This window comes from Bombus terrestris, chromosome 6, assembly GCF_910591885.1.
Source record: "Bombus terrestris chromosome 6, iyBomTerr1.2, whole genome shotgun sequence".
NCBI classification, from domain to species: domain Eukaryota; kingdom Metazoa; phylum Arthropoda; class Insecta; order Hymenoptera; family Apidae; genus Bombus; species Bombus terrestris.
Genome location: NC_063274.1, coordinates 6680627 through 6707265, shown reverse-complemented (window position 1 = coordinate 6707265; position 26639 = coordinate 6680627). Strand labels below are relative to the sequence as shown.

Below are 26639 nucleotides of genomic sequence, written 5' to 3'. Positions count from 1 at the left end.
TTTCAACTACTAAGCACTCGTTTTATATTCCATATTTGAGAAATTAAAATATGGCTAAAATTTAAAGCACAGGAGAATGAAATTATATAAACTTGGAAGATAAGAAAAATATAAGTACAATGTAAGCACTCGACTTCGGATAACGAAATATCTTTCTTTTCTATTAAATCTGGGCTACGACCTAATATCGATCTAATATCGATACAATGGCTCGTTAAACGCGAAATACATATAGGTATAGCGCACACGAGCTATCAACAGTTTATTCGGAAAGTCGTGAGATAATCGGAATTCCAGCAGATCCAAAAGTAACGAGAGATGGAAGCAGCACGCTTCCTCGGAGAGATGTGCTTTATCCGTGCATACATTTACGCGGACATTGAAGCGCGCAGCCGGTGCAACAACTTGTCAGTCGGCGCGTACCGAAAAGGTTAAAGGCTGCCGGAGATGAGTTATATAGTCAATTGGAATCGATCACGAGTCACCAGGCATTACCGTTGTTCCCTATCGATCCCGTTACGGGGCATGGGACGCCCACTTAATAATTTCGTTACGGCCAAGGAACCTGTGTAACATTCAATCTCAACTATTGTGCCGTCAATAAGGAGGATTACGGAAGTACAATTGGAACTCGTTTTACGGAGCCAACGACAGTTCGCCTTTTCTCCTCGCGAATCTACTCTCTTGTTCGATTTTAATAATCATATTATATATACCTACGTCTAATTAGGTATGCCACTAACCGTAAAACATCGTGCGGCGCGTACAAATGGAACTCGCTGGTTGATACGTCGAATAAAATCATCTATTCTCGGGCCGCGACTCGTAACTTGTACGTAACTCGTATAGTTTGCATCGTGTAAATAACGCGGTGATGAATATTCATCGGACGTTTCGCAATTACGACTGATATACTTCAATCGGCGATAAATTAGAGGAAGCGTTTTGTAACTATGGTGCGTATCAGCTGTGCGATATTTAACGCGAAACCGCGTCAATTTCCAAATAACATCGTGAATAGATCGAAACGAGGAAAGAATTACGTAGGTTGGCGCGGATGGGCCGGGACCCGGAGCGATTCCGCTCGCCAGATGCGATTTACAAGCCGTGGGCCCAAACGGAACGCGTTTTTCTACCTGGACCCTGTCCAATTGGCCGCAGCACATGGCGCTGCGTGATGCGCGATTCGCCTCGTCTCGTATCCACGCGAAAACAAGCTCGTGCAACGCGCTTTCGCCAAGCTTTAATTGAGTCGACGAGGAGAAAGTTTTTTTTTATGCTCACGATTCAAGGCAAAAAGAAATAAAGAGATCGTTCATGGTTAACGAAGAGACTCTATAATCCTGGGGATACAGTATGTGTTTCTACTAAGTTCGGTAAAAACGTTTTACACGTTTTACTCCAAAATATTGGAATCACGTTTCAAAATCACGTCGTAATATGTTTGTATGGGGTGTCTCGAAGTTGAGCTGGAATGCGTTAAACTAGACACAAGTAAGTAACGGGTTTGTGTGAACGAGTTGATGCATCGAGGAAGAACGAAGAACTGGACAACGATGTTTGGATACAGTTAGACAAGCATCTAATATGTTGCGCATGATAGATGATGATAGAGGTTAGGTAGACGTTATTCTCCAAGATGGATAGGGAAGATCTGATTCTTTAGTCCGGGGATATTATACAACTTTGATATTGTCGTTCGTTATGTGCTGGGAGTTTTAAACACACGAGCGGTTGACTAGGACACAGTCAATGCCAGAGATTTATCGACTAATATATTCGTATAACGACGTAGGAATCACGTTCACAATGGCGAATAATACTTTGAAAAGTAAAACTAAACGAACGTACTGTAGCTCTTCTTACGTTTATATCGATTCGTCGATCAGTTAGATAAGAGCGCTAACGAGGAGTCTGACGTCGATTAAAAATGTATCGAGTAAAACGTTAGAGGTATAGCAGGTAATATTATTCCTGATTATAGAGTATTCTCTATTATTTACCTATTTCGTTTCACTTGCAAGTGAATGAGAAACGGTATCTGATGATTCACTTTATAGCCAAACTTTACCTGCCTACTATTGTGCTACCGAGTAGTTGAAGCATTTCATTCGACGATTAGGTAGTTATTCCTCTCGAAATCAACGTAACCGCGACATAGTAACGAACTACGTTCACGGTAATTTCGTGCTTTGTACCGGTCGATTCACAGCCGGGCCGTGATTCTGACATAAAAAACGATGCCGCGGTACTCTGCGGCTCTGGGATCCATTGTGCCGGCCTCCGGCGGAGGCTGCACGCTTTTCATCGTTAACAAGCATGCTAGACAACGTTTGTTCGCTGCCACTCGGCGGGGAGCACGCTGCAACTTTTCTGCCGTGACGATCGTCCGAAGAATCCGGAATTGCGAACCGCTCCGGCTTTTCTGGATCGTAAAGCGATTTAAGTGCGCGCGGCGAGCCTCGCGAACGTCCGTAGAAGCGGACGTATGCGGATGAGACGACGAAAAACGACACACCGCGTGACTTTCTGTTTTCCAATGTAAAACGTTGCTGTTGGAACACTGCTCTAACCGTAACTCGTGGCAAGAACTTGAATAGTAGCGGAGTTTATTTATGGTTTTTCTTCTAGTTCGTATTTTCTGGGTCAAAAGTACAGACGCGCTATTTAACGAACTAAATATTGAACGGTAGAAATAATGTATTCCTGGAAAGATCTCCGACCGATGGTCCATAAAGATCAAAATGATTAATTGCTAAAGATCGTTCGATTCATAAAGTATCGAAACATCGATCTACTTTCTTAATTGCGAATCTCGTGTGTAATTTCATGACGTTAATGTAAACATTACTACAAAATCAGGTCGTATCTTGATGAAGGTATTTAGTAGCGCTCACGTGTGTTTCCATTGAGGATCGTCGAGTTAACGACAAGCGGCTCGCGACAAAAAGCGTGCACAGCGTTATTACCGCGAAACCCGGCATCCCGATGATACGGTGCGGAGCTGCCAGTTTACGCTCGTTCGCACGGCATCCCCCTTCGATACGGCGCGCAATCGCGTGGCTCTACGTGTCACTTTGTAGCGCATGAATAATTAATGGCCAACGTTTATTTTCCGTGCCGCTTTACGGCCCCGTTTTTTCATTTTCCTCTTTGGCTTCTGGCAAATACCGGATCAGCCGACAACGCATTTCCGCCTCGGGAAAAAACCACGCGACTGATTCGCCTGATTGCATCCGTGTAATCGCCATAATTTCGTTTTGCGTGAACGTTGCTACGCCTTAATCGTATCACTTTCTGCCTCTATTATGTCATTTTCTTAATGAGGTAATCTTCGCATCTTACAAATTCACGATGAATTTCTTTTGACACATTGATTCTCACCTTTCTATCAATTCTCAGAGGTATCCGATAATTAACTCTTTCGGTAGTCTTAAGCGTCGTTTTAGGATGATAATTTTGTTCTTAATAAGAGAACGTAGATTACGTGATTTAAACATCTCACGCATACTATAAGCTGTTTAGCATGTTGCGTATCACGTATTAATGGAATTGAATGGCAAACAAATATTTACGTTTATAAGAAATTGAGAAACCGGTTGATCTTAGAATATCTGTCTATTAAAGCAAGAAGATCGGATCGGAAATGACCAAACGAACAGACGTAGACAATTTCATCGCACAAACGGTTCTATACGTATCCGGAAGATTCGCTTCGGATAATCGAAATGTAACCGCGAGGCAGGATATATCGAGCTAGGTGAAGGGGGATGGTTACGTACTTGCACGTATTCCACCTTCAGTGAAAGTAATAAAGTGTACCGTTCTCCTAATTACACGAATTTTTGTCGAGAAACAAGCACATCTGTCGTAAACATCCGCCGCAAGATAACGACGCTATCGTGCAACATTAGTACTGCAATAAAAACCAAGCTCCGCATTAATCCTATCTAAAATTGCATCCTACGAGAAAGAAAGTAACTTCTCCACGGTCGTGGTAGGAATTTATTTGGCGAAACGATACAGGAGATCGGCATTACTCCTATCCTCGAAGACTATCGCCACCCTTTCTGCAAACAACCGGCACGTTAAGTGGAGTTAATGAAAAAACGGTGCAGTTCTTGAGGAATACGGTCCGTCTCTCGAATGGAAATCATCCGTTACACGGCTCAAGCGGCAATTCAGCGTGTGGTAGCCGAAAAAGTGGGTAGGTAGACAACAACCCCCACGTCGTTATTAAAGGACGAGACGTTGGCTGTGGACAGGCGGCGATAGGGCGCGTGCGCGGAGAAACCGCAACCCCGAAGCCGCACGCTAATTATTTATTCTTTGTTATGCTTTCCTTTTTCGTGTGGCATGGTTTGGCGTGGCGTGACGATTCTCTTTCTTCCTGTCGCCACGTAAGTACAATTCGCCTCCACTTTTCGTTCGTTCTATTCTTCGGACGCCTGTCGTCTAATGGCTTTTCCGGTCTTCTTTTCGAACCGAGATTGCCAACCAAATGTCTCCTATGGTTCTTAAAGCGGCATAGACAAGCACGATCTCTCTTCTTCGTATTGCCAGTCGCTATTTATCGAAGTTTGTACGAACGTCGTGGTTGATTTTTGCGTTTCGATCTTTTCAACGGTTTCGAAGGAAGCTCGGATTTGCTTTGTTCCGTTTACGCGAGAAATTTGTAATGGTAATGCGCGAGACGCAGCGATGAGATCTACGACGATGAAGTAGGTGCATCACGGATGACTGCGCGTAATTGCAAGAAAAAAAGGAAAAGGATAATTCAGTTTCATGCAAATGCGACACGTCGTTAGGTTGAAAATTGTCTTGAGCCGATGCGACCGGATGGATCGTTTTCTCCGATTCGTTGGCGTATCGGCCGCCTTGAACTTAATCCCCACGGAAGGAAACACACGGCACATAATTACATCTCAATATCGTCGAATTAAATTTCAAAATCCACGGAATATCCTTCTGCCGGTCATTATTCACGGCAATTATCATTAATTTACTATCTGTGGCAAATAGTAATTAAGTTTTTGTTCCGAGCTCATGGATCGAGCAAACATATGTCGATACGCTCGTACGCGAGATCACCGTGCATTTTCCCATATGTATTTTTCTCAATTACGGCATTTTTTTTCTTCGTTTCTTCTTCCTCTCCATGTGAAACGTCTCCTCGATGAGCCAGTGGTCGGACGGATCGGCAACGAGGTGAGACCTCGCGGAAATTCCGTGAGGACCCGCGCATTCCTTCAGGATCGATCGACACGCACGAATATTTTCACATAACACGGAGAATTCTATCGTGCCTGTCTATCGTGCCCGGCATTGATGAACACCACGACGTCATACGGGATCACGCGAACACGTGTCTCGATGCTTTAACCGCGTGTAAATGCTGCTCTCGAGGGACGAGTACTTGTCTATGGGTGACAGGTTGCGTTTCGATAGTGAACTATGATATTTTCCTTCTTTCTTTTGCAAGGAGTTTATATTCTAACAAATAATTTTCATATTAAATCTACTTCCGCGTTTTAACATATCACACTATCCATATCGAACGTTACGCTTCCTTGTAAACTGTAAATTTCTATTTTTGGAAAGTACATTCACCGACCCAAAAAGTTAAAGGTTAACGAGCCAACACTTACATTAAGCACTTATCTGCTCGCTTCGGAGATACCAGATTAAGTACCAACAGGAAGACACAGAACCCTCATAGGATATGGGCAAAAACCTACATCTTATTGATCACTGTCATTCAGTGGAAATAAAAACGTTAGGTTCGAGCGAACGGTTTCGTGGTTGAAAAACGTTCTCGAGTTTTGCCCATCGACTTCCTTTCTCTTTACCGACTTATACATACTTATCTTAAATATATACCTAATTCTATTTACAGTTAATAACGTAGGAGGCTGGATGGAACGTGTCCTTTCGAGGAACGTTCTTGCAATATCGACTTGAATATCGACGAGACGATTTCTTTTCGTGGAAAATTTTGCGCTGTAAAATCACGGACGCTCGATTAATTTTGAAATTAGACAAAAACTTCACGATTTTACGATAACTCCGAGAGTATATTATTTTTGTAATCGATTTGATTCCTTGTCTAAGAGACGTAAACGGGAAAAATTGGATTTTAGAAGAGAACGAAGTTAGCCCTTTACGATGTAACTAACTGATAAAACCACTGTACTTAAATATGTTAAAAAAATGAAATAGTCTTTCCACGGGTTTGATAAATTTGTCCGTAAAGAAGTTAATGGAGGCTTATCTTCTTCCGCAAAACGGTGTCCGCCTCGGAAAGGGTGCTTCGCGTTCGAGCACCATGGACAATGCACGTTACATTGATTCTTTACGAGGCCACTTAGATAGCGGCGGCGTTGTAAGCGCACATTGAACGTTATTGTAATGCGGGTAACGTTGCACACCGACGCCGATTATGTTACAAAGACACGGAACGGCCGCTTACCGGCTTAGCCTACCACGCTTTACGATCGCTGACACCTACCGACCCGCCAGCGATCGCCGGTATTATGATCACGGCCATTAAAGTAATTGATGCTATTTAGAGGAGATACGCTTCTCGTACAAGTTGACCCCGTGACATCGAGAACCGCGTCGCGTGAATGATTTCGATTTAAATAATTTCGACCGAGGATCATTCTGATCGCGTTTTCGCACGAACCGAACAAGTTTCCACGTCTAAGCTTCTTTGTTTATATGCATTGCAGGTTGCTAGTACGAGAACGGTGTAGCGAGTTTATAGTCGTTGGAGTAGAATGCCGATGCACGATACTGCTAGGATTTCGTGTCATTTTTATGATCTTTCGACTAGTTTCGATTCCTGTTTCTCTTTAGAAAATTGTCTAATCTTGAGAAAATCGATCCTTTGATGGATAGTCACGAGGAATGAGAAAAACAGTGATACAAATGACATTAAACGTGGATGGCATTCCTATTTCAAGTTTTTGTCAAAGTATTTGACAAAAATTACATTTCCAATTGTAAAAATTGAATTTGTCAAAGTATATCCTTGAAAGAAAGGAAGGACACTTTCATCGAACAATTCCGGTTGCTGAACGCATAAGCAGGATCTCGATTCTCGATGGCACGACACGACGGTCCACTTCTCACCGTAACGAGCAGATATGCTGACTGGTCAAACACGACCCAGTGATTCTTTATGGGCCCATTAAACGCTCTCGGACTCATAGTCGCGTGGTAAACATTATTATAATCCGACTAGCGTGGCAGGGCCGTGCCGATTACTTTACAAAGGCACGAAGCGACTGCTTTAGGGTTGCGATTCCGCTTTACGATCGCTGACACCTAGCCTTGGTCGAAGCGGATCGCGTACGCGCGCGCGATCGCTCTCAGATATTACGAGCTCGAATATTAAAGTAATTGATGCCACCATAAAACACGAAACAGCGGTGTCTCTGCCGGTTCCTCGCCTCGGATCGCCCCGCGGTGCTCGATTTAACGCGCCAATATTTTTTCCGCGCCCTTTCGTGGAACCTGATGTGTGGATATCGACGCTTGTTTCCTGGCTAAACGCCTGTTATTATTTGTGCCAAGATTTTTCATCCGTTGCCTGACCATTATTCGTTTCCTTTTTTATTTTGCCAAAAGACTATTTGCAAGCCAACTGGATTTTATATTCTGCAAGAAATATTTCTGCAGAAAAATTCTTCTGTTCCGTTCAATGTTTTATTCAACTTATATTTATTTTTTTTTTTTACATTCGAACAATGTAGATATTTATGCATTTAACATATGATTAAGATTAATAGCTTCGTAGTTTATGATTTATAAAGCAGCCAAGTTAATTTGAACTGGCTACATAATGTAAGTATAGAGATACACAGCGTGTACCATCATCGGATATTCATATCGATTGGAATATTTATATCAATTGCAGATCGATAGTCCGACTAGTACATTTAATTCGTCCGCTTCCGATATATCCGTCGCTGTCATCAGTCGTACACCTTCTGCCATGATTCCTTTGGCTGCTACCGTGGCTGCTATATTTAGAAGACGGATTCTCCCTACGGAGTTCATTCTTCCCGGCGCGGCGTGGCGAGGGGTTCTTTGTTGGCGTCAAACGTGCTCGCGTCGTATATGAACGTCGATTAACCCTTCGCCAGATAAAGTGGAAGGTATACCGCCGATACCCTCTTTGAGACTATAATGTTTTTCAGCGATCGTCGTTGCGCAATTTACTTGGATTTTTAGCGTAGACAGCGCAGGTATATTTAATCTTTTTCTGTGCGAGTATATGCGAGCCATGAGAATTTTTTTTTTTATTTCCAAACGATAATAACTTCGTAGTTTATAACGTTTGCAATTACACAATTAGTTATCGATCGCCATTTGAAACGGCGATCGCGAACCTGTACCTTGATAAAACTAACAAATGTACGCAATTAAATGTAACAAGTTAGTTCATATTTGCCGCGCTGCCTGAAACGAAGCAATTGCAAATTATCACTCGCATCTTAAAACACGAAAAGTATCACACCGTACGAAGTGTAGAACTCGTACAGCAGTAGACTTAAACGTTTCACCGGGAGGGTTGGCGCTTCTTCGCGCGGCGGAATAATAATTTCTGATCTGCGCGAGTCGGTCGGAACGACTTCATCTCCCCGGGGCCGGTGTTCATCGCGACAATGTCTACCCCGCGGAGGCGCGCTGTAGCCGGAGGATTTAAGGAGCGGGTAGATCGCGTAGGCGGCTGCCTGCGGCCCGGTGTAAACCGAGCTTTACGGCGCTCGTGGCCCCGTCGATCGTGAGATCGTATTAGAGCGGCGCGTCGGCGCCGAGTTTGGCTTAGGTCGATGCTGCGTGTCGAGGGGTGTCGAGGGGCCAAGAATTGTGCCCTTCTTCTCGGTGTACACTCGAGGGTAGGAAGAAAAGGGACAAAGAAATCGAGAGGAGGATCGTATATACGGTACGCGAAAGAAAGGTAGAAGGGGGAAGAAATAAAGAGAAATATAGAGTTAATGGGAGAGACGGAGAAATAGATCGAAGGAAGAAGGTAAGAGGCGAGAGACAAGAGAGAGAAAGAGAGGATCGAAGGGCACATGGAAGGAACAGCGTGTAACGATGTATCAAGCTGTTGCGCCCCTGGCGTGTCCGGCAATGGTGGATCGTCGCTTTGAGCTGGACCGCGCCGCTTCGGCTCTGCATCATGCCTTTACACGCTCCCAATGCCCAAACGAGGGACGATAATGCCTCGCTCTCGTCTTGTTCCCGCGCATAGACACTATTAATTTCGTATCCCTCGCCGCGTGCGCGCCTGTGTATGACCTGTCTCGCGGTCTAACACACGGAAAGACAGAGAGCGCAGGCCCGTTCGATTGACTCGTTCGCCTGGATATACGCCGTCCTTTTTAACGTGCATCCGTGATCCCGAGGTTTTCAAGCCTCCCTCGAACGTCATTACCGCGATCACGTCCTTTAACCGTTGGAAATTGCGTACGTAATGCCGGGTAATTCCGGCGTAGACACCGGACTAGGTGTCCAGTTCGCAAAGGTCTATCGGTGGTGCGGCTACATAACAGCGAATTGGAATTTAAATTTCTGCCGATTAGAGCTGGGTAATGCGTTTTAATGAGTTTTATGGTCTTTCGTTCGAGGCATCTATCGCCAGACGGACAAATTTCTGGACGGTTTCAGAGGCGTATGGAAATTATTATCGATTTTTCCAACGTAAGACTGCTCGTTTGCGATGATATTGTCTAATTTTTCCGATACTCGGCAAGAGGAATTCTAGTGATAAATTCTGGTAAATTACGCCCGGCATTTTCTAATAATCGTGACCGTTCTGACCCTGACGTTATGCTATCAGGCATTCATCTTCTCTTGTTTTTCTCCTATCGTTATCTGTTATTTTTGTTTAGTAGTATTTCTTACTTATCTTTCCCGCCTATTCGATAATAATTTTTCACGCATGCAATCAAGCGATATAATTCATTGGTAGTTTGTAACAGATTGTACGTGTAAAAGTAAATCTTCCGTTTGCGTATTAAAGTTAATTTCAATCTTTTTATTTAGTATTCTCTATACACATTGTGCATTTAAACCCTATTACGAACGTAACTCATCAAGCCGAAATAGCTCAGTTGGGAGAGCGTTAGACTGAAGATCTAAATGTCCCCGGTTCAATCCCGGGTTTCGGCAATTTCTATTTTTTTCCTTTTTATATCTTTTTTTTCACTCACAACTTATTTACTAATATTATTAAGCTTTCATAATGTTATTAATCTTAAAAAAAAAGAAATAAAAAATATAATTTTCTATTTAACTTTAAATTTATAAGTCGAACGTTATATCTGAATGTGAATCAGATATAACTGAATTATATTATATCTGAATGTGAATTTTAATCAGTTATCGTACGTAAACGAAAAAGATTATAATTAGATATATGTATATAAAATAATGGTTATTATAGAAAATTATAGAATTATATTAAAGATAAAAAACTAATCTCTTTACGTGTTAATAATACATCTAACAGTCGCGAAGGCAACATGACGCATAGTATTAGTAATAGTTTCAATATTTAAAATCTAGTAATCGTGATTAATCTGGCACTTACTCGGCTCGTCCTTTTGACTCGTTAACGCGGCTAGATTAAAATTTCCGTTCGCCTGACTGCCTTTTGCGCGGCAATAAATTCCATTAATAATGTTGCATGATACGCTTTGGCGGGTTAAGGTCCGGCTAGGCCGCGGCTTATATCGAGAACGGTACATAATTATTACGTGGAATGATCGCGGCGTTGCGTGTGACGTTGTAACCCCCGCGCCTAAACTGGCCGGCCGATAATCTCGCAGTCCGGTCTTGTTCTCGAGCATGGATACTATTAATTTCGTGTCCCTCGCCGCGCCGCTGCGCCGTGTTTTTCGATTGACTCGTTTATCTTGCTTTCCGCCGATTTCGCTGTAATTAGAAGCCTTGATGGGAAATTAATTCGTCGAGCCGGTTGCAGCATCGGATTAAAATTGTTCTTTCGAACGAGGCACGTATGGTACGTACCGGCAGTGCGAAGCTGGGCGGAGTTTCCTTTGTGAAAGTTTAAGTGGCGATTGATTTCTTTCGTTCATCGAGACATAGAGTTAAGAGGGAAAGTAGGTATAAAATTCAGTGACTCACAGGTGTTTTTACCAATTAGTTTGCTTCGAATTCGAATTTCCAAAGTAACGTTAAATCGCGCTATGAAATAGTTAGCGTCGAATGCATACGATCCCTTACGCGATTGATCTTTGTTGCATTAGCATTCGCGAAACTTTCAAAGGCCAAACAAAGCTACAAACTGGCGTATTACCTCAAGTGCCCCCCTGTGCATCGGCACGCCATTGTTTTCGCAAACGCGAGTCCACGGCCCGAAACAGAAGCGCAGGCGAACACGTAACGACACGTTGACAGGTGCACGACCAGTCGTTGGTGTTTCCGCGCGGCAGCACGCTGCCGTGGACACGCACGTGAACGCCCCCGGCCGATGAATGCGTGCAGGGAAACGCGTGTACGGTTCGCACGTGCCACGCACGCCGTTACGCTTGGAAAGCTCCTGACAACGGCCTCCTTCGATCGACCGTTCGTTCGGAAGCGTAAATGCGAGTCGCTTTATGTCTTCCAGCCCTCTGATAGATCCCTCGTCGAAGATTCACCGGACGTACGGCTGATTGGTCGAGCACATTGGTCGGCCTGATTTCCTGGAAAACGGTACCAATTTGCCGATGAGTTTTGCCGCGTTTGCTCGATACCTTGCTGATATTCGTGACTGCTCTGGCTTAGGTTTTCCGTCTCTCGTTGCGTGATAACACTGTACACTGCAAAACAGCGTTTTGCTATATACTTTTCAAGACTATTATGTGATGTTTTTAGGTAGTTAAAAGATTGTGTGTGTGGTTTTAAAAAATAGACTAATAGGGAAGAAAGAGAAGAGAATGAAAAGAAAGTATACGAGATAAAGTATACGAGATAATCAAGCGGTAAAAGTTTTTCAAATGATTATCAAACAACGGATAATTTTGTTTGTAATACGCAAACCACTTGCGCTGTATCTTTAAAAAATGCATTCTTTCGAACTTTAATTTTACTCCATTATATCTTGCAAGAAACGATCCAAGCAAACCCTAACAGAACGCAAGACGTTGGGTATCGAGGGGTCAAAGAGGACGGTACGGTGGGAATAACCGCAATTTGACGTAACATGATGCGGGGAATAGCGAAACTCGGTCCAGAGAAAGGCAGGCAACCCTTGCAGATTCGGTCGGGGGGTCACAAGGGGGTGGAAAAGGGTCCACGAGACAGAAACCCCGGGAAAGGGTATCTGTTGTCATGGTCCCTGATGCTCCATTATTGATTAAAGATGGCTGACTGGCTGGATGGATGGATGGGCGGTGAAGTCGTGACGCCATTTTAATATGCGCAATTATAATGTGTACCCAGAGCCCCGGGGGATGATACGGGCCAGGTCAGGGAGGTGAAGGACGCGTCGCGCATGTTGTCGGTGACCCTGCTTCTTGAAACCGGTTCGCCTTCTTTGTTTGCACCGAAATCACAGGGGAACCGCGTAATTGGGGAGTTAATTAGGACGCGTTCGGTGCTTTAATCGAGTTTCCCGTTTCTAATCTATAGTCGTTGGCGAGATTCTCGTGTTCGTCTCTGGCGTTTTTCGCCTCTTCTCAACAGGTTGTACGGTTTTCCTATAAAAATAAACGGGTACACTTTGGAAAACCTTTGCGATCGTTAAGGTGGCATGAAAATACGAGTGTAAAAAGTGAAAGTTCGCTTAAAGGATCCAGAATAAATGAAGTATAGAACATATCGTACAATTCCTTTTTTCAGTGATAAACATTCGATACCTGGAATTAACATCAGAACTACCGATAGTTAACACGAAGCTATTTCCACCAAAACCAGTGAAAATGACTGATCTTTAAAAAATACGTAATAATAGAATTCCATGTTATGTAGTACATCTTTGGTATTATTGATCCATCTGGCACTATGATCCCTAAACGAGGGTTGACACATTTATGAAATTGTAGAACCAGCCATTTTGACTGCTGTGGTATTTCTAGTGTTAGCATCTAGTGATCGATCCGGAATTTTCCTGATAACTGATACCATAATATTTAATGATAAGCAGTAAAAATTTAAAAAACGTGTGGGAAGTTGTACAGAACGAGGAAACTGGTTAATTGAGGTTCGATAAACAGATTGCAGAATCCTTTTTCACTTTGACAAGTACCGGTCATTTTGACTGGTATTGATATAAGTAGCCTTAATGCAATATTATTTTGAGTTTGAATGCATAAAAAACAAAATAAAATTCATTATATTATTCTTTTAGTTATCGTTGAGAAAGTCACTACATCATTGAGAAAGAATAATATAACATGAACTAGGAATTTTAAAATAAAATTGTAAAACTAGTCGATTTGATTTGGTGTGGTAGTTCTAGTGTTAAGTGAATTCCTGTTGCATAAGTAAGATCGTGTTAATAGCAATTATTTTATTGTCAATTATTCCCAATATGGATAATATCAGTAACTTTACCGTTAATTCGTCCTCACCCTGAATCTGTTAACAAGTAAATGTCTAACCTTCGCTACGACCGAAGAAGCGGAAAGAAACAACCCTATTCTCGGCAGAGGCTTCATCAAATTTACACGAGAAACTTTTCCGTAGGAGAAAATACACGCGATACGTTCTCTAGCCAATCCGTTACTCCGCGGTACGGCATATGGGTGGAAAGTTTGTTACACGGGGCGGTGATTGCACGGAGGGGATTGTACGCATCGGTATCAGGAGACTCGTGAAGAGATAACAGCGACGACAGCTCGTTAGCGTGGTGCGTCGGGGTTGTAGCGATGTCGCGAAGCTCGATGCCCGACAACGACCGACCGTGGGCGAACATGTCGTGGCTACAATGCCCGTACGTCTACCACAATGCCCGTAATAGGAAAATTAATGTGTGTTGTGTGTGGTCGCTACGTGCACCCCGGGGCGTTCGCGAGATCCTCGATTGTATTGTCCACGTACAATTCGGTCGTATAATCGATTGGTCAATGGAATTTGACTTATGTTGTCTTTGGTTCGCTCGTAAGGTCTTTGAATCTCCAGTGTCCCTCCTTTCATATTCTTCTGTGGATTTTTTCTTCTTTCCTCGAGTGATTCGAAACGATTCAGACGTCGATATTCGATTAGTCAAAAAAGAGGGTAGGAAGTATTTTAAAAAATCACAGCAATTGTTAGGATACAAATAAACGCTGGTAGTAATGAACTAATATCATAAACGGAGAAAATTTCTTCTAATGAAATTTTCTGATGTTCGGGGAACGTTGTTGCGAGAGTAACGTTGCAGCCGGCAGCACGGACGTAACGATGGGGTTCAACGTTTCAGTTTTCTAGAAGGTCTCTACTGTATTCAGTCCCTCCTTGACTTTTTAGGAAATGTTCTCTTTGAATTACGCAATGAAAATTTTACAAAGGATACAAAGGATGTTGCGTATTTTCTTCCTCGAAAGATTGTCTAATTTAAATTCCAAAATTTTTAACGTATAACGTAAGAAGCCGATGATCGATCACTCCTACGTTGATATTTAAAATATCACGTCTTCGATCGTTCGAAAGGTTGGAAAAAAGCGAAAGAAAGCTCGTTAAAAGGGAGGAAGCAATAGTTCCGCCGCGTATCAAACGTTGCGCCCCATCCCTGTTAAAGCGGCCGTAAACAGCGAAGCATTAATACAATTCCGCTATTTAATTCACATCGCGTCTACTCACCCTCTTTGCAACCCGTGCCGTGTATTTCATGCGAGCTGCAATATTAATCCGCGTTCGCGTGGCGTGCTAAAAGGCAGAGAGAAAATTCCCGCGAACTACCCCATGTGTGCTCTCTCTCTCGCGCTCGCGCGTCCATCAAAGGATAACGAATAAAATGGTAAATAACGATGCGAATGTTGGAACTCGAGGGGAGGATCGTCGATGACCGGATTGGGTTTTCCTTTTCCTTCTGTATTTTCCTCGTCCTACTATCGCGTTAGCGCATTTCTTATTTAAGCCGAAGCATGTTGTACGCCACTCGATGGTGCGGCTCGATAGGTCGCCAATACGAGTCGTTCGAAGAAGACGTGGCTCGTCCTCGTGGAGGATAATGACCGCTCTCGCGGTAATAGCAACTGCGAACTCCTCCTGAAAGCCTATCGAACGACCCCTCTCGCGTGGAAATGCGTCTAATAAATATGTCGACCGTATTGCACGCGAGTCTCTTTTCTCTCTTGGAAAGTGTTTTTCAACCACAGGGTATTCCTGCTTCTTTATATTTTTCCCTCGCATCAACCAAGATTCAGACATAGCACCACGTAACCAGTTACCATTTTTAATTCACGGGAAGACACAGCACCGTGTCATCAGTTACGAGTGTGTTAATACACGTAAACGAACACGTATGTTCTCTACGCTACTTATCATCCATTATACGGTTTGAAATTTTTACCAAGAAGTTAGAACCTGCAGCACCGCGGAGGTTCGCGGAAGCGGAAATGTCCAATTCACCGCAGGTGACTTTTATCGGAAAGACCGCGAAGTGGACTAACCAGCGTGCGTTCGTAATGCAAGCTTGGAGAGGGCCGCGTATTAGTAGGTACCTTTCTCGCATAAACAGTCATTTATATGCTCACAAGCCTTAATAGCGGTAATATATCCAGTGACCAGCGCGTTAATAGGCAATAAGCGCGAGGCGACTCACCAAGTGCCATTTGCTCTCCGGGGAAAATTCTTGTTTTCCTCGAGACGGAACACGGCTCGCGTCCGAGAAAGAGCAATACAAAGTGATCAGAGTCGACTCGCTATGTATGACTCACATCCAGTCGATTGATCGCAGGTGACGAGGCGAAGCCGAGCGTTGGCGCTGGCGCTAGAATTTTCCCATGCGTACCTCGCCGAAGATAATAATTACGTTTCACGTCGGCAAACGTCAATCTCTCTGTCTCTCCTTCTTTCTCCGCGTTAGTCCATGGCGATTTACCATCGTGGATACGTCTTGAATTATTATTGCGTTTTCTCCAATGGATAATTTGCATCGCCGTTCGTTCGCGCTACGTCCATTCCGCGAATGGAGAATCGATGAGCGGCGAGGAACAGCCAGCGAAGGGATAAACTTGTCGTCAACCGTATCTTCGTCGTCTCTGGTTTTTTCCAGTCGAGTACACACAACGTTGAACAGGCTATATTTATAACAAGAGTTATTTTTAAGCTCGTACATGTATGTAGGATTTCAAGATATTTGTAAAAGTTTGTAAAAGAATCCACCACGCACTGTTAAAATTTCGTGGCAAATTTGATTTCTTTTGAATCTTACTACTATCTGCACGCTGCTAGTTATTCACTTTTAAATCGTTCCAATTAGTCTAATTTGTTTCGTGTTCGCGATAAATCTTGCTTTAACAATGAGTAATTTCAACACGTTAACGCAACCCAACATAAACATATCCCCTGTCCATCTTCGCAACAACCTCAATTACCGCCCTCTGCCATCTCGTCAGACATCGAAAACAATTCAGCTAGCGGCACGCGAGCGAAAAAGAATCTCGGTCGATGAAGATAATCTGCGCCGGCATTCGCCATGAATTAATTCGTGGCCGCGGTGCGTGTCAAGCTCGTCCCGTTGTCGTCTCGTCACGGCAGTGGCTTGGTCGTTTTGTCGCCAGTAATTACGGGGCATGGAGGTGGGCGGCGCGTAACGTGTCGCGCGTTTCGCTTGGCGCGAGCGTGGACGTCGCGTTACGGCGCGCGCGGAAGTGTGACGCCGCGACACGCCGCTCTCCATCAGATAAACTCGCTTAACTGGCCGTTTAGCCCGGCTCGATTGAAAACCGTATAGCTCGCGCGATCGCTGCGTGTCACTGCGCTGCTTCGCACCGTTGCGTGCGCGTCAACCAAACGCCGAGTCTCCTTTTGTCCCGTGAATTTCATGCTTGTTACTTGCGTTTAACCTTCGTTGGCAGAAGACGGTTGGCTCATGGCCGGCGGTTTCATTGGTTGCTAGCTTTTTATTTTCCTTTTCGTGGAGGCCAGTGATGATTTCGAGTACTCATTTTTCAACTACTGCGCTTAGGGTGAAACACGGTGGCTGTGAAGAGTATTTGCACGTACCTTTCTTTGCCCAAGGAATTGTTTTTTTATCGGAGTCGTTCAATTTCCGTATTATCAAATTTTTGTAGTTGCTCGGAAAGCGATACGAAGTGTAAGGTGCAGCTAAGGAAGAGGAATGCTCGAAAATAAACGGGGTAACGATCGTCTCGAACGCATCAGAACGCGAAGATACATCGAGAGTTTCACCAGCCCGTCGATTGTTTTTCGTGGCAGGGAAGATTAACGCTGCCCGTCACCAGCAATGTATTAATGACGCCGATGATGGAACGGTACGATGATCGTCGACGTACTTACATGTACCTCGCACGGTTTTCTACTCGTTGCATGCCGTACACGGCTCTGGGGCTAATTATCACAGCTGTCGGAGTCACCGCTTCCAGATCTCCAAGATATCCATGGGTCGACGATCAGCTACAAGGATGACACGCTCAATGTCCCTTTTATACGCTTATTTCGTTTGTACGCTCATTGCCTTTGTAATCCCTTTCGTGGCTTCCGAGGCGTAAAGGTAGATAAACTAATGGTCGAATTTGGATTCTTCGTCTGCCACGGATGTTATATTTTTCGTATAATTTCGTCGCTTAAACATCGTTCTTAAATTTGCCGCTATTTTACGCTATTCGATTTAAAACAGTTCTAGACCTCCGCAAGTGTCACGTTTATCCCAGCCATCGGGACTGCGTCCTTCGACTCGTATAAGAGTCTGTCAAGTGACTGGTCAAAATGACTTACAAAAGCGAAACGAAAAGACCGCGGTATGCACGATATCTCGCGTATGATCGACGCACGACAGGGGAAATATCCTCGTGGAACACGGTGTACGCAACATTATCGAGCTACGAGATCGGTCGAGTGTTTCGGCGTTCGCTTGGCCGTGTCTCGCCGGAGGTCGAGGATGAACCAGCCAATGCATAGATCCCGCCTTTAAACGTATGCGTCCCGCCTGAAGTTATGCCAATGGTAGCGTGTCCCATCGAAATTGTCGGCTGTCGCGAGATTGCAATGTTGTGGGCGCGTAATGTTCGATAAAGCTCGCAATTAGTCGGCGCTGTCCTCGGCGCAAGACGCCAGGATGGAGTGGAACGTCGGTGTTCTTGGTTGGCTGGAAGAAAAGGGAGGAAAGGCTGTAATTTTCACTTACGTTGGCTCTCTGCTTCGTGGGCTGTCTTCGAGGTGGTTGGGACGCAACGTGTGATCAACGTGACTGCTTCGTCGTGTCGTCGCGTCGTGACGTTCGACTTGAACAGAATCGCGGAGGATTGAATCGTGGCGACCCTGTGGCTGGAAATTCTTTCGACGAAAGGACAAGTCAAGTCAAACAAATCGAATCGTTGTTTAGTTGTACGATGGCTATTTTTAATTTCCAAACGATCGTGTTAAACAGCGCGTTACATATGAAAAGAGTACAAAGGATGAGGCTACAGAAACGCTGAAAGTAATAAAGATAAAAAGCAATAACGTCTATAGATGTTACGAAGGACATTTGTGTACGCGTTTTGATACAAAAACCGAGGATCGCTTTATTGGAATTTCAGATAAGCACAAACTTCTTATTTAACCATCTGCGGAGTATGGTTTTAACGACGTCGGTGATTAAGCGTGCAACCTCTGCTGTAAGCAATACTTTATTACGTGCACGCATACTGTGTGTAGACTCGACCGATGGACATAGTACATACTTGAAAGTTTCCGCGAAAAATCAATTATCGCGCGGCTTTAAGTTATCGATCATGCGTCTTCCAAATCACGAAAAGTCGTTTCTATCGCTTCCAGTAATTTATCTGAATCGTAATTCTAAATCTTCGCAGTCTCTCGTTGCGTATGGTTTTACGATATTCGTCTTACGACAGTCGCAGATGCGATCCATCGCGAGATTCGAAACGATTTCGATGTTTTCAGACGTACGTAAAATATTTCAGCAACCTATCATTTGCTCTGGTTATAGTAGTTCGCTTCAAGTGTTTTATTCCCATCGCTGTACGACGCAACTACGTACGCATGCAGTCTGCTTGTTTCGAGGTCGTTCGTTGATGAAGTAGTTTGGCTCGCGTTTATCTCGCTGGGCCATCCTTACTTTGTCATTACGCGGTGCGACCGCGGTTGGAAATTTTCGTGGCAACGCGTCCACCAGCTGCTACGTCTGAATCACGCTATTCTATGAAATATCGTTATTGTCATCAATCCTGCTCGTCTAGTCATCGTAATAACGATCTCGCGATCAACTCGCATCGTCAAAAATCGTTTCAAACCTCTTTCGAGTAATATCTTTTAATTTCTTCCAAATTACCGCGAGACGTTCTCCAAATCACCTCGTTTCCACTTGATAACCTCGATTACGCGCAAAGATTAGAGAAATCGTTGGAAGACCGAAGAATTCGGTTTACATTGGAAGATCCGGGAGACTGTCGGCTAACGCGAAAGAGCAAATGTTCAGCGAGAAAGGAGGAGATGTAACGAGGCAACGGAATCCAGCCTTTTTCTTCAATGGCACGCGTTTCTTTGTCCAGGTACGAGGAATCGGCGACGATTAGAGAGAGAACGGAGGCGCACGCTTCGCGTTGCGAGCGACGTGTCGCGATCCGATACGTTTTTACTTTTTTGTCACGGATAGAAGTGGAAAGACGCGAGAACGCGTGCGGTGGGCTTGATATCCTGTGAAATTGAGTCCAACGAGCGAATTCCTTTCTCCATCTTCTGTCAGATGGACAACTTTTTTGTAGATTCGAATCAAAGGTAATAAAAATGTCGCTACGTGGCGGTTGGTCGACGCGTGCTGAGATTTCTATTCGAACATCGAAACACGGGTTGAACATTGGTGTTTTAACGGCCCACGTTTCAAGTATAAAAAAATTCATTTGCCTTTTACTCTGGTCCTCTTTAATCGATACAAAAAGAGTCGTACAATTTGAAAATCAAGCGGTTCACTCGCGAGGTCGTATCGACGTTTAATTAACTTTATTGGAATCGCTGGAACAAAACAACGCATCAAATCGACGATTACTTCCTCGTGGCCATCGAACCAACATCGACGTTCCCGTTTCCCCGATCGAAATGATATCCATTCGGCCGCACGAATCAATTTGGCCGATCGCGATCGATAACCATTCGCTCGCAACGTGCAATCTGTCCTGCCGTGTAATTATGCCGTGGGCCCGTTTAATGGTTCTTAAGCGACGAATATTGATCGTGCAGGAAGCGAGGGGCTCCTCGGGTCAAATTGCTGGTCGAGCGATGGATAAATCATCGAACAATTTGATCCATTAATTTTCCGTTTTTTAAATCGACTTCAGCTGTGTGTTCCGCTCTTAATACCACCGACGAACGTTCTTATTCGACGATCGTTCGTGCGAGAATCTATACCGTTCGGCGACGACATAAGGAGAAGTTATTCGCGGGTTCCGAAAGAATTACGTCGCGATGCACTATTTTCGGGACACGAGCGGTTCGTAGATCACGATTATGATCGCGGCGCTGTCGTAACAGCGTCGCAGAGGGGACGCTGATTAATCGGAAGGTAAATATTTTTCCAGGGCTCGATAAGATCCACGCGATGCGTCTACTTTGGTTACGGCTGCCGATGCTGACTCGCGGCTCTGGAATCTGAAAAATTCCGCGCCACGTTTCCCCTAACTCGCACGAAAATAGGCCGTCGATATTACACGTGGCGGACACGAGTATCGACGATGCAAGTATCTGTCTTTATGTCGGTCCCGCTAACGGCCTGTTAAAGACGCTCGTAGAGCCGAGCATCGGCAGTCGAGGATGGTTGATGGTTAATAAAAAAAACTGTTGTATTATGATGTCATTGTTGGCTCGCTGGCTTAAAATTAGATTCAGGATGGTAGGATTTAATGACGCATTTATTTCGTCGTATAAAGTTGACCGATAGGTACGTAGGGCGCTGCACCGATGACGTTCGAGGTGGCTATTGTCACGTATAACCTTCGCAGATAATTGTAATTTGGATTTTCTTCGTCTCGTTTCACGATCGAAGCTACGCGAAACAACGGAGCAAGAGATACAATTGTCGATGCAGTAGGCTCCGCCGCGATCCGTTTGTAGCAAGGTCGGTCGAACGATTTCCGTTACGAGCCGCGTCTACGGTAAACGATTCGCGCGGCGCACAGAATGGCCGTGGTAAACAGAAAATAACAGAAGCTTCGGAACCTCGAACGAAGTAGCGTTAACTCACTAACTTTAGGAGTTTGTTATTTCGGTTTTGCCGTTAACTCCCGCGAGCCAGCGACAAGAGACATTCGCCAGACCACCACGAAACGGTCCATCCGCCTCCTTCCTCTCAGCTCGGCCGAGTTGCCGACTTTCCGGCGTGTCGTGACCAATCGGGTCCACCACCGCTATCCTCGTGCTCCAAAATAACCGAAACACGCGATATTACCGCACTACGTGACGTAAGATCCTCGTGGCTCGCGCGGATTTCTAATAACGACGGATCAACTCCGCTGCATCAACGAGACGCACGGTCGAGTTCTTGGTGCGACGTTGACGTTGCATCCTGCGACGTTGAGTTATTTTAATTGTTTCTCCATGTCTTACCGTGCGTGACGTATAAGAATGATCATCGTGTTAAATACGGCGTAGTTGATTCTGCGCGGCAAGAATGAGATGAATGGATTTTAGAATACTCGGATGGTGGTTTTGGAAACCGATCGTTTCTTCATATTGGTGGATTTTACATTGAATTTAATTTTTAACACTTTGCAATTTTCTGCCGATGAATGGTTGAGAAGTAATTAATAATAAAAGATATTAATACAGAATATGGAGCGAACAGCACAAAATGCAAATTAATGTTTCAGTTCTTCTCTTCCCTCTAAATCGTAAGATCCTCTTAAGACTACAAGGTCTCTGATTATCCAAAAATTGATAAAAAATTCCCCTTTTGATACTCCACCACTTGACGCGACTTCGATCAAGGCAACCCTCGACAAAAGACGACCACTTGGCGCGACGTTGTATCTCGTTCTGATCGCGCTACGCGGCCATTTTGTCGAGGTGCGTCAATGGGAATAATCGCGTGGAATTCGTGTCGTCCGCGGCAGGACGATCAAAAGGTCTTTACGTACTACGGTGAACGGAACACCGTGGCTTCTTTTCATCCTCCGCCTCCCACTTCATCCCGGGCTCCTTTATAAGAACACTTACAATGGACCACACGCATACCGGTGACCTCGAAGCGAGTGCGCTTCTTACAGGGTCAGGGGCATGTGTCATCTATCTTGGGGAGGTTCATATTCAGTCGGTGACACTAATGCCTGCTCTTCGTTCTACGGGCAAGAGCTTTATCTCGCCGAACACGCGCGACGCCCGCGCGTTTTTTGCCCGAGCAATCTGTTCGATGACAGACAAACGGGCTGACTGTGTGGAAAAGCCAGCTTGGAAGATTCGTCAATCGTCCGAAAGAGTTTGATAAAGTCTACGATCTTTCTACGTAGTTTTCTCACTCTTATCTTCGCGATAAATTGTCACGTAAAACGACAAGGATGGTTGTCTAAATTATGTCCTTTTTTTGACAATTTTGAAATTATGCCCTTCGTTTCTCTTTCTTTTATTCTTTCAACTTTCGGCTGTAATTATGGGCTTTCGAGTGGTCGGTCGATAGGTTGTCGGTTTTTCGAAATAAATCAGTATTTTTTGTCACAGCGATGTTAATGTTACGGAAACTTACGAGGAGGTTTAATGACTGTTTACGACTTTGGGATCTGAATGGTGACACTGTTTGTGACTCGCGCTTTATCAGGATGTGCTTTGATATTCGAGATTTGATATTCCGGCAACGCTAACACGAGTCTAAATATAATTTTCTAGAGTCTGATTACGATGTTCTTTAGAATACAGCTAAGCAATGTAAATAATTGTATTACGTATTAACAAGTGGAATTAATGTTGCAGTGGCCAACGTGGTTTTATCGGCCAGATTTCCCTCTCGGTACATCACTACCCACCAGTCACGTATCAAACGCCAGCAGTGTTCCTACTTCGTCGCCTTTGTACTCCAGGACCCACTCGCAATCGGATGCTCCCAAGGCTCCTGACTTTCTCGATAGCAGCAAAATTCATGGACAAACACCGACGATATGCACGGTAAGACGAACCACACAAACCCCTCCACGTTTCTCAATATTCGTACACGAACATTTAAAAAGCTCGACATTCAGTGATCAACCTTTTTCTCCAAAAGGTTGCTATAATTTTACCATTGATTAAAAAAGAGGAAAAGTTAATACTTGTGCACAAAGAACGTTCCGCCCTGCGAATTTTAATCAAGAAGAAATCAACTTATAATCGTTCTACCGTAGCACTATACATTTTAAACGTACCCCGACCTCGATGCATCTTTTACACGTAAAACACACCGCGGTGGAATAACCAAGCTGCATCACTCGCGGTATCATGAAAATCGCTGGCGTAAACGGGCCAGTAATCGCCACGAGCATCGACATGCAATTTTCTCAGGCGACGCGTAATTCGGAATTACTAATTTCACGAGGACATTTTTGTACGCGCAAGCAGGTGACATGGAAGAAATTCGGATGCAAACGCGATACGAATCCCTCGTTTTACACTTAATCAGCCGTAAGTAACATGCAACACGGTCCTCGCCACCTCTTTGAATATTCTCCCCGCGCAGGAAGCTTTAAAAATAAAATATGCGCGCAGACGCGATGAGCATGGATGTCGCGCAGGTTGCGCACAGTCGAACGGGAAATTAAGTTGTCGAAGAGGGACCGCGAGCGGATAGATTGAAACGTTGCATTGAGCGCGATCCTGTGATCGATAATAGGCTGCCCATGACGGCCAAGAAGAAGAAGCGAGCGAGTCTCGTTACGATGTCGTTATTAAAATTCCCATCGGGCAGCGCTGTCACCTGCGTTGAAATTATCGGCTGATTGATTGCCGGCTATTTTTGTAAAATGCGCATACCGAGGCTTTCGTCATTTTTATGCCACCGCGTACCACGAGCAGCGTGACGCTTGCGTTTCAGGAAAGCAAGATATGGCTTCCTGAGAAACGCTTCGCCGACGGAATTTCTCTATTTACGGCGCGACGATAGCTGCCGTAGAAATGGCTTTGGTGTTCGTGGCGAGAAGCGCGATGATAGGTCTAATTGCGCGGTTATGTTTCTTGCTACGAAGTTGACAATTGCACGAAAGTTCTCCTTATCGTCGAATTACCAGTTTCAAAAGTGTACGTACGTCTCACCGCGTAACTTGGAAAGAAGCTTCGCTACCTATATGGTTCGATCGGCAACGGGGATCGCGTCACCCTCGTTGCTCGACCACGGAACTCATTTCCGAGTCTCGGAACCAGGGGGTTCGATTTAATGGGCGACGACATGACACAGAGAGCCGCTGTCGATCGATATTCAATTTACAATTTTGTGACAAAACGGTGGACACGGTGGAGAGACGAGTTCGCGGAAGCGAAGACCCCGACCGTCGGTGTAAGGGGGCGTTCGAGTCATTTGTCAAGATCGAAACGACGCGACGCAACGCTTCCCCTGAAACGATGAAACCGCGTGGGCGTGCGTGGCTCGTTAGGGCGCTGTCGTGGCCCCTCGTTAGCGGCGATGCGCCTGCAACAAATGATTTAAATATAATACTTAATAATGCCACACCGTGGCACCGGGGTGTATTCAATGCGCCGCGCACTTTTGTTTCTCGATTATTATTATCCCGCCGCGTAAATCGTGTCCCGCGATATTAATGGCGCGTACGGAGCGAGCAGTCGCGGCAGCGATCAATCTCGTTGTCACAATTAAATGCACCGCAACGCCGAGCCGAAGAATAATTTATATCCGGCTACCCACGTGAAGAACGAAAGCCGGAGAACTCGAACGAGATCGCGCCCGCCTGTCTTTCTACGCTGGAAGAATGGCAGCGATGCTTTTCTGGAAAAAGTCGTTTAGAACGGAGTTCGCTGCTGGTGAACGCGTGATCGACACTCGGTTGATCGAGACTGAAATTGTTGGTAACGTTGCGTTGGTACGACTCGGTGGGGTCGATCGTTTGAAAATGTCGTTGGAGACTCGTGATAGATGTTGCACAGCCGTTGGAGAATAATTTAAAAGAATAAAAAAAAAGATTAGATGGGAGAAAGTGGAACGCCTTTCTGCGATGGATATATAAAAAATCGTGAAATTAACTTTCCTATTAAAAGTAAGTAAATGAAAAGGATCTCTAACTATAAACAGTTAGTGGCGGCTAAATCTACGATTAGCAATGATATTGCCATTACATGGACATCGGCTATCACAGTTCAATTTTCACTAATGGTATTAGCTTTTCTGGCTTAATTTAAATCGCTGACTCCCATTAATCTGATAGAAAAAAACGGCGTGTTCTCTCTTCTAGCAAAAGGGAAGCGCGTGCATCTCGTATCCGCTCCTCGAGTTTGATTAATGTTAAACCTCGAGTCTGATCCAGCAAATAATTGCCTTCCAGATTAATTGTTTTTTGATGGACCACGGTTGCCTGTGTTTTATTTATATTCGTTCTCGCGACCGTAATTGAAAGTCAAAATGGTGGGTTTCACCGGTGCATCGGTACAGTGGCCATTGTAAGTAAATATTGGATGTTTAGGAATCACGTGCGAATGTAATCGATAGCGCGGCCAATTTATTTTCGAAAAACTTCGGCTCGATCGCTTTTAAGTCGAAACGCTTCGTGTGTGATCGATCTTTAACCTTTCTACGTATCTGTGCGAGTACCTACGTATAAAGGCCGACACGCATGATCTTTCGTTCAGTTCGCCGCGTACTTGCACGGCCACCTTTTATAACCGCGATCGTTTCTATCTAGACTCTAATTTGCCATTGATTTATGGGAACCCACTGCTTATTCCGCAACGTTCGGCTCTCAGATAATTTTGACGTATCAGCTGAACTTGTCTTCGAGGTACATACCCGTTCTTAATCGGCGTATTTGTATTGCGTTTGTTTAGATATTTTTGCTCGTCGCTGGACCGTATAGGATGGTTCTAGAAACTGGGTTGGGCTTCGACTTTGTTCTCGGTTGAGATAGGAAAGCACACTCGCGGAGAGTGATTTTTCAAGATTTGCCGATACTCTCTGAACGCGTAATAAATTAGAAGCGCGTTGAAAATAATTCGGTACTCGAATGAAAAATAGACTGTCCGTCTCTTAAGGTCTCGCGTTCGCTTATCCCAAGTTGCAACAATTAAATACGAATGTAAGGATTCCTCGCATAGATACATTGTTGCATCGGAAGTAAGGATGCGCGATGTAGGGTGCACTTATCGGCGGGGTCATTATTCGTTGGCGTTCGTGCGTTTATGAGCGAACCACCGACTAGGTACCCATGGTTTGCCGCTTTTATTTTTCCAGATAATCCATTTACTCGCGTCTATGCATCTGGTGTTTATCCCTGGCGCAGTCGTTTATTAGCGAGCAAGTAAGTAAGACGATTTACGTCGAACGCGTTTCTTCG

The 26639-nt window shown here is 44.5% G+C and overlaps 1 protein-coding gene and 1 non-coding gene across 3 annotated transcripts in view; both read left to right on the top strand.

The window, feature by feature from the left end:
- The window catches only part of LOC105665835 (zinc finger protein basonuclin-2), a 262495-nt gene that overhangs the window by 5334 nt on the left and 230522 nt on the right, over positions 1 to 26639 (top strand). For both annotated transcript variants that reach the window (XM_012309351.3, XM_048406309.1), the window contains exon 2: positions 23083 to 23274. In XM_012309351.3, coding sequence (XP_012164741.2) covers positions 23083 to 23274 — 192 coding nt within the window. The remainder of the gene's footprint in view (positions 1 to 23082; positions 23275 to 26639) is intronic.
- Positions 10113 to 10185, top strand: TRNAF-GAA. Its single transcript has one exon. It is a non-coding gene; the product is annotated as a tRNA-Phe (tRNA).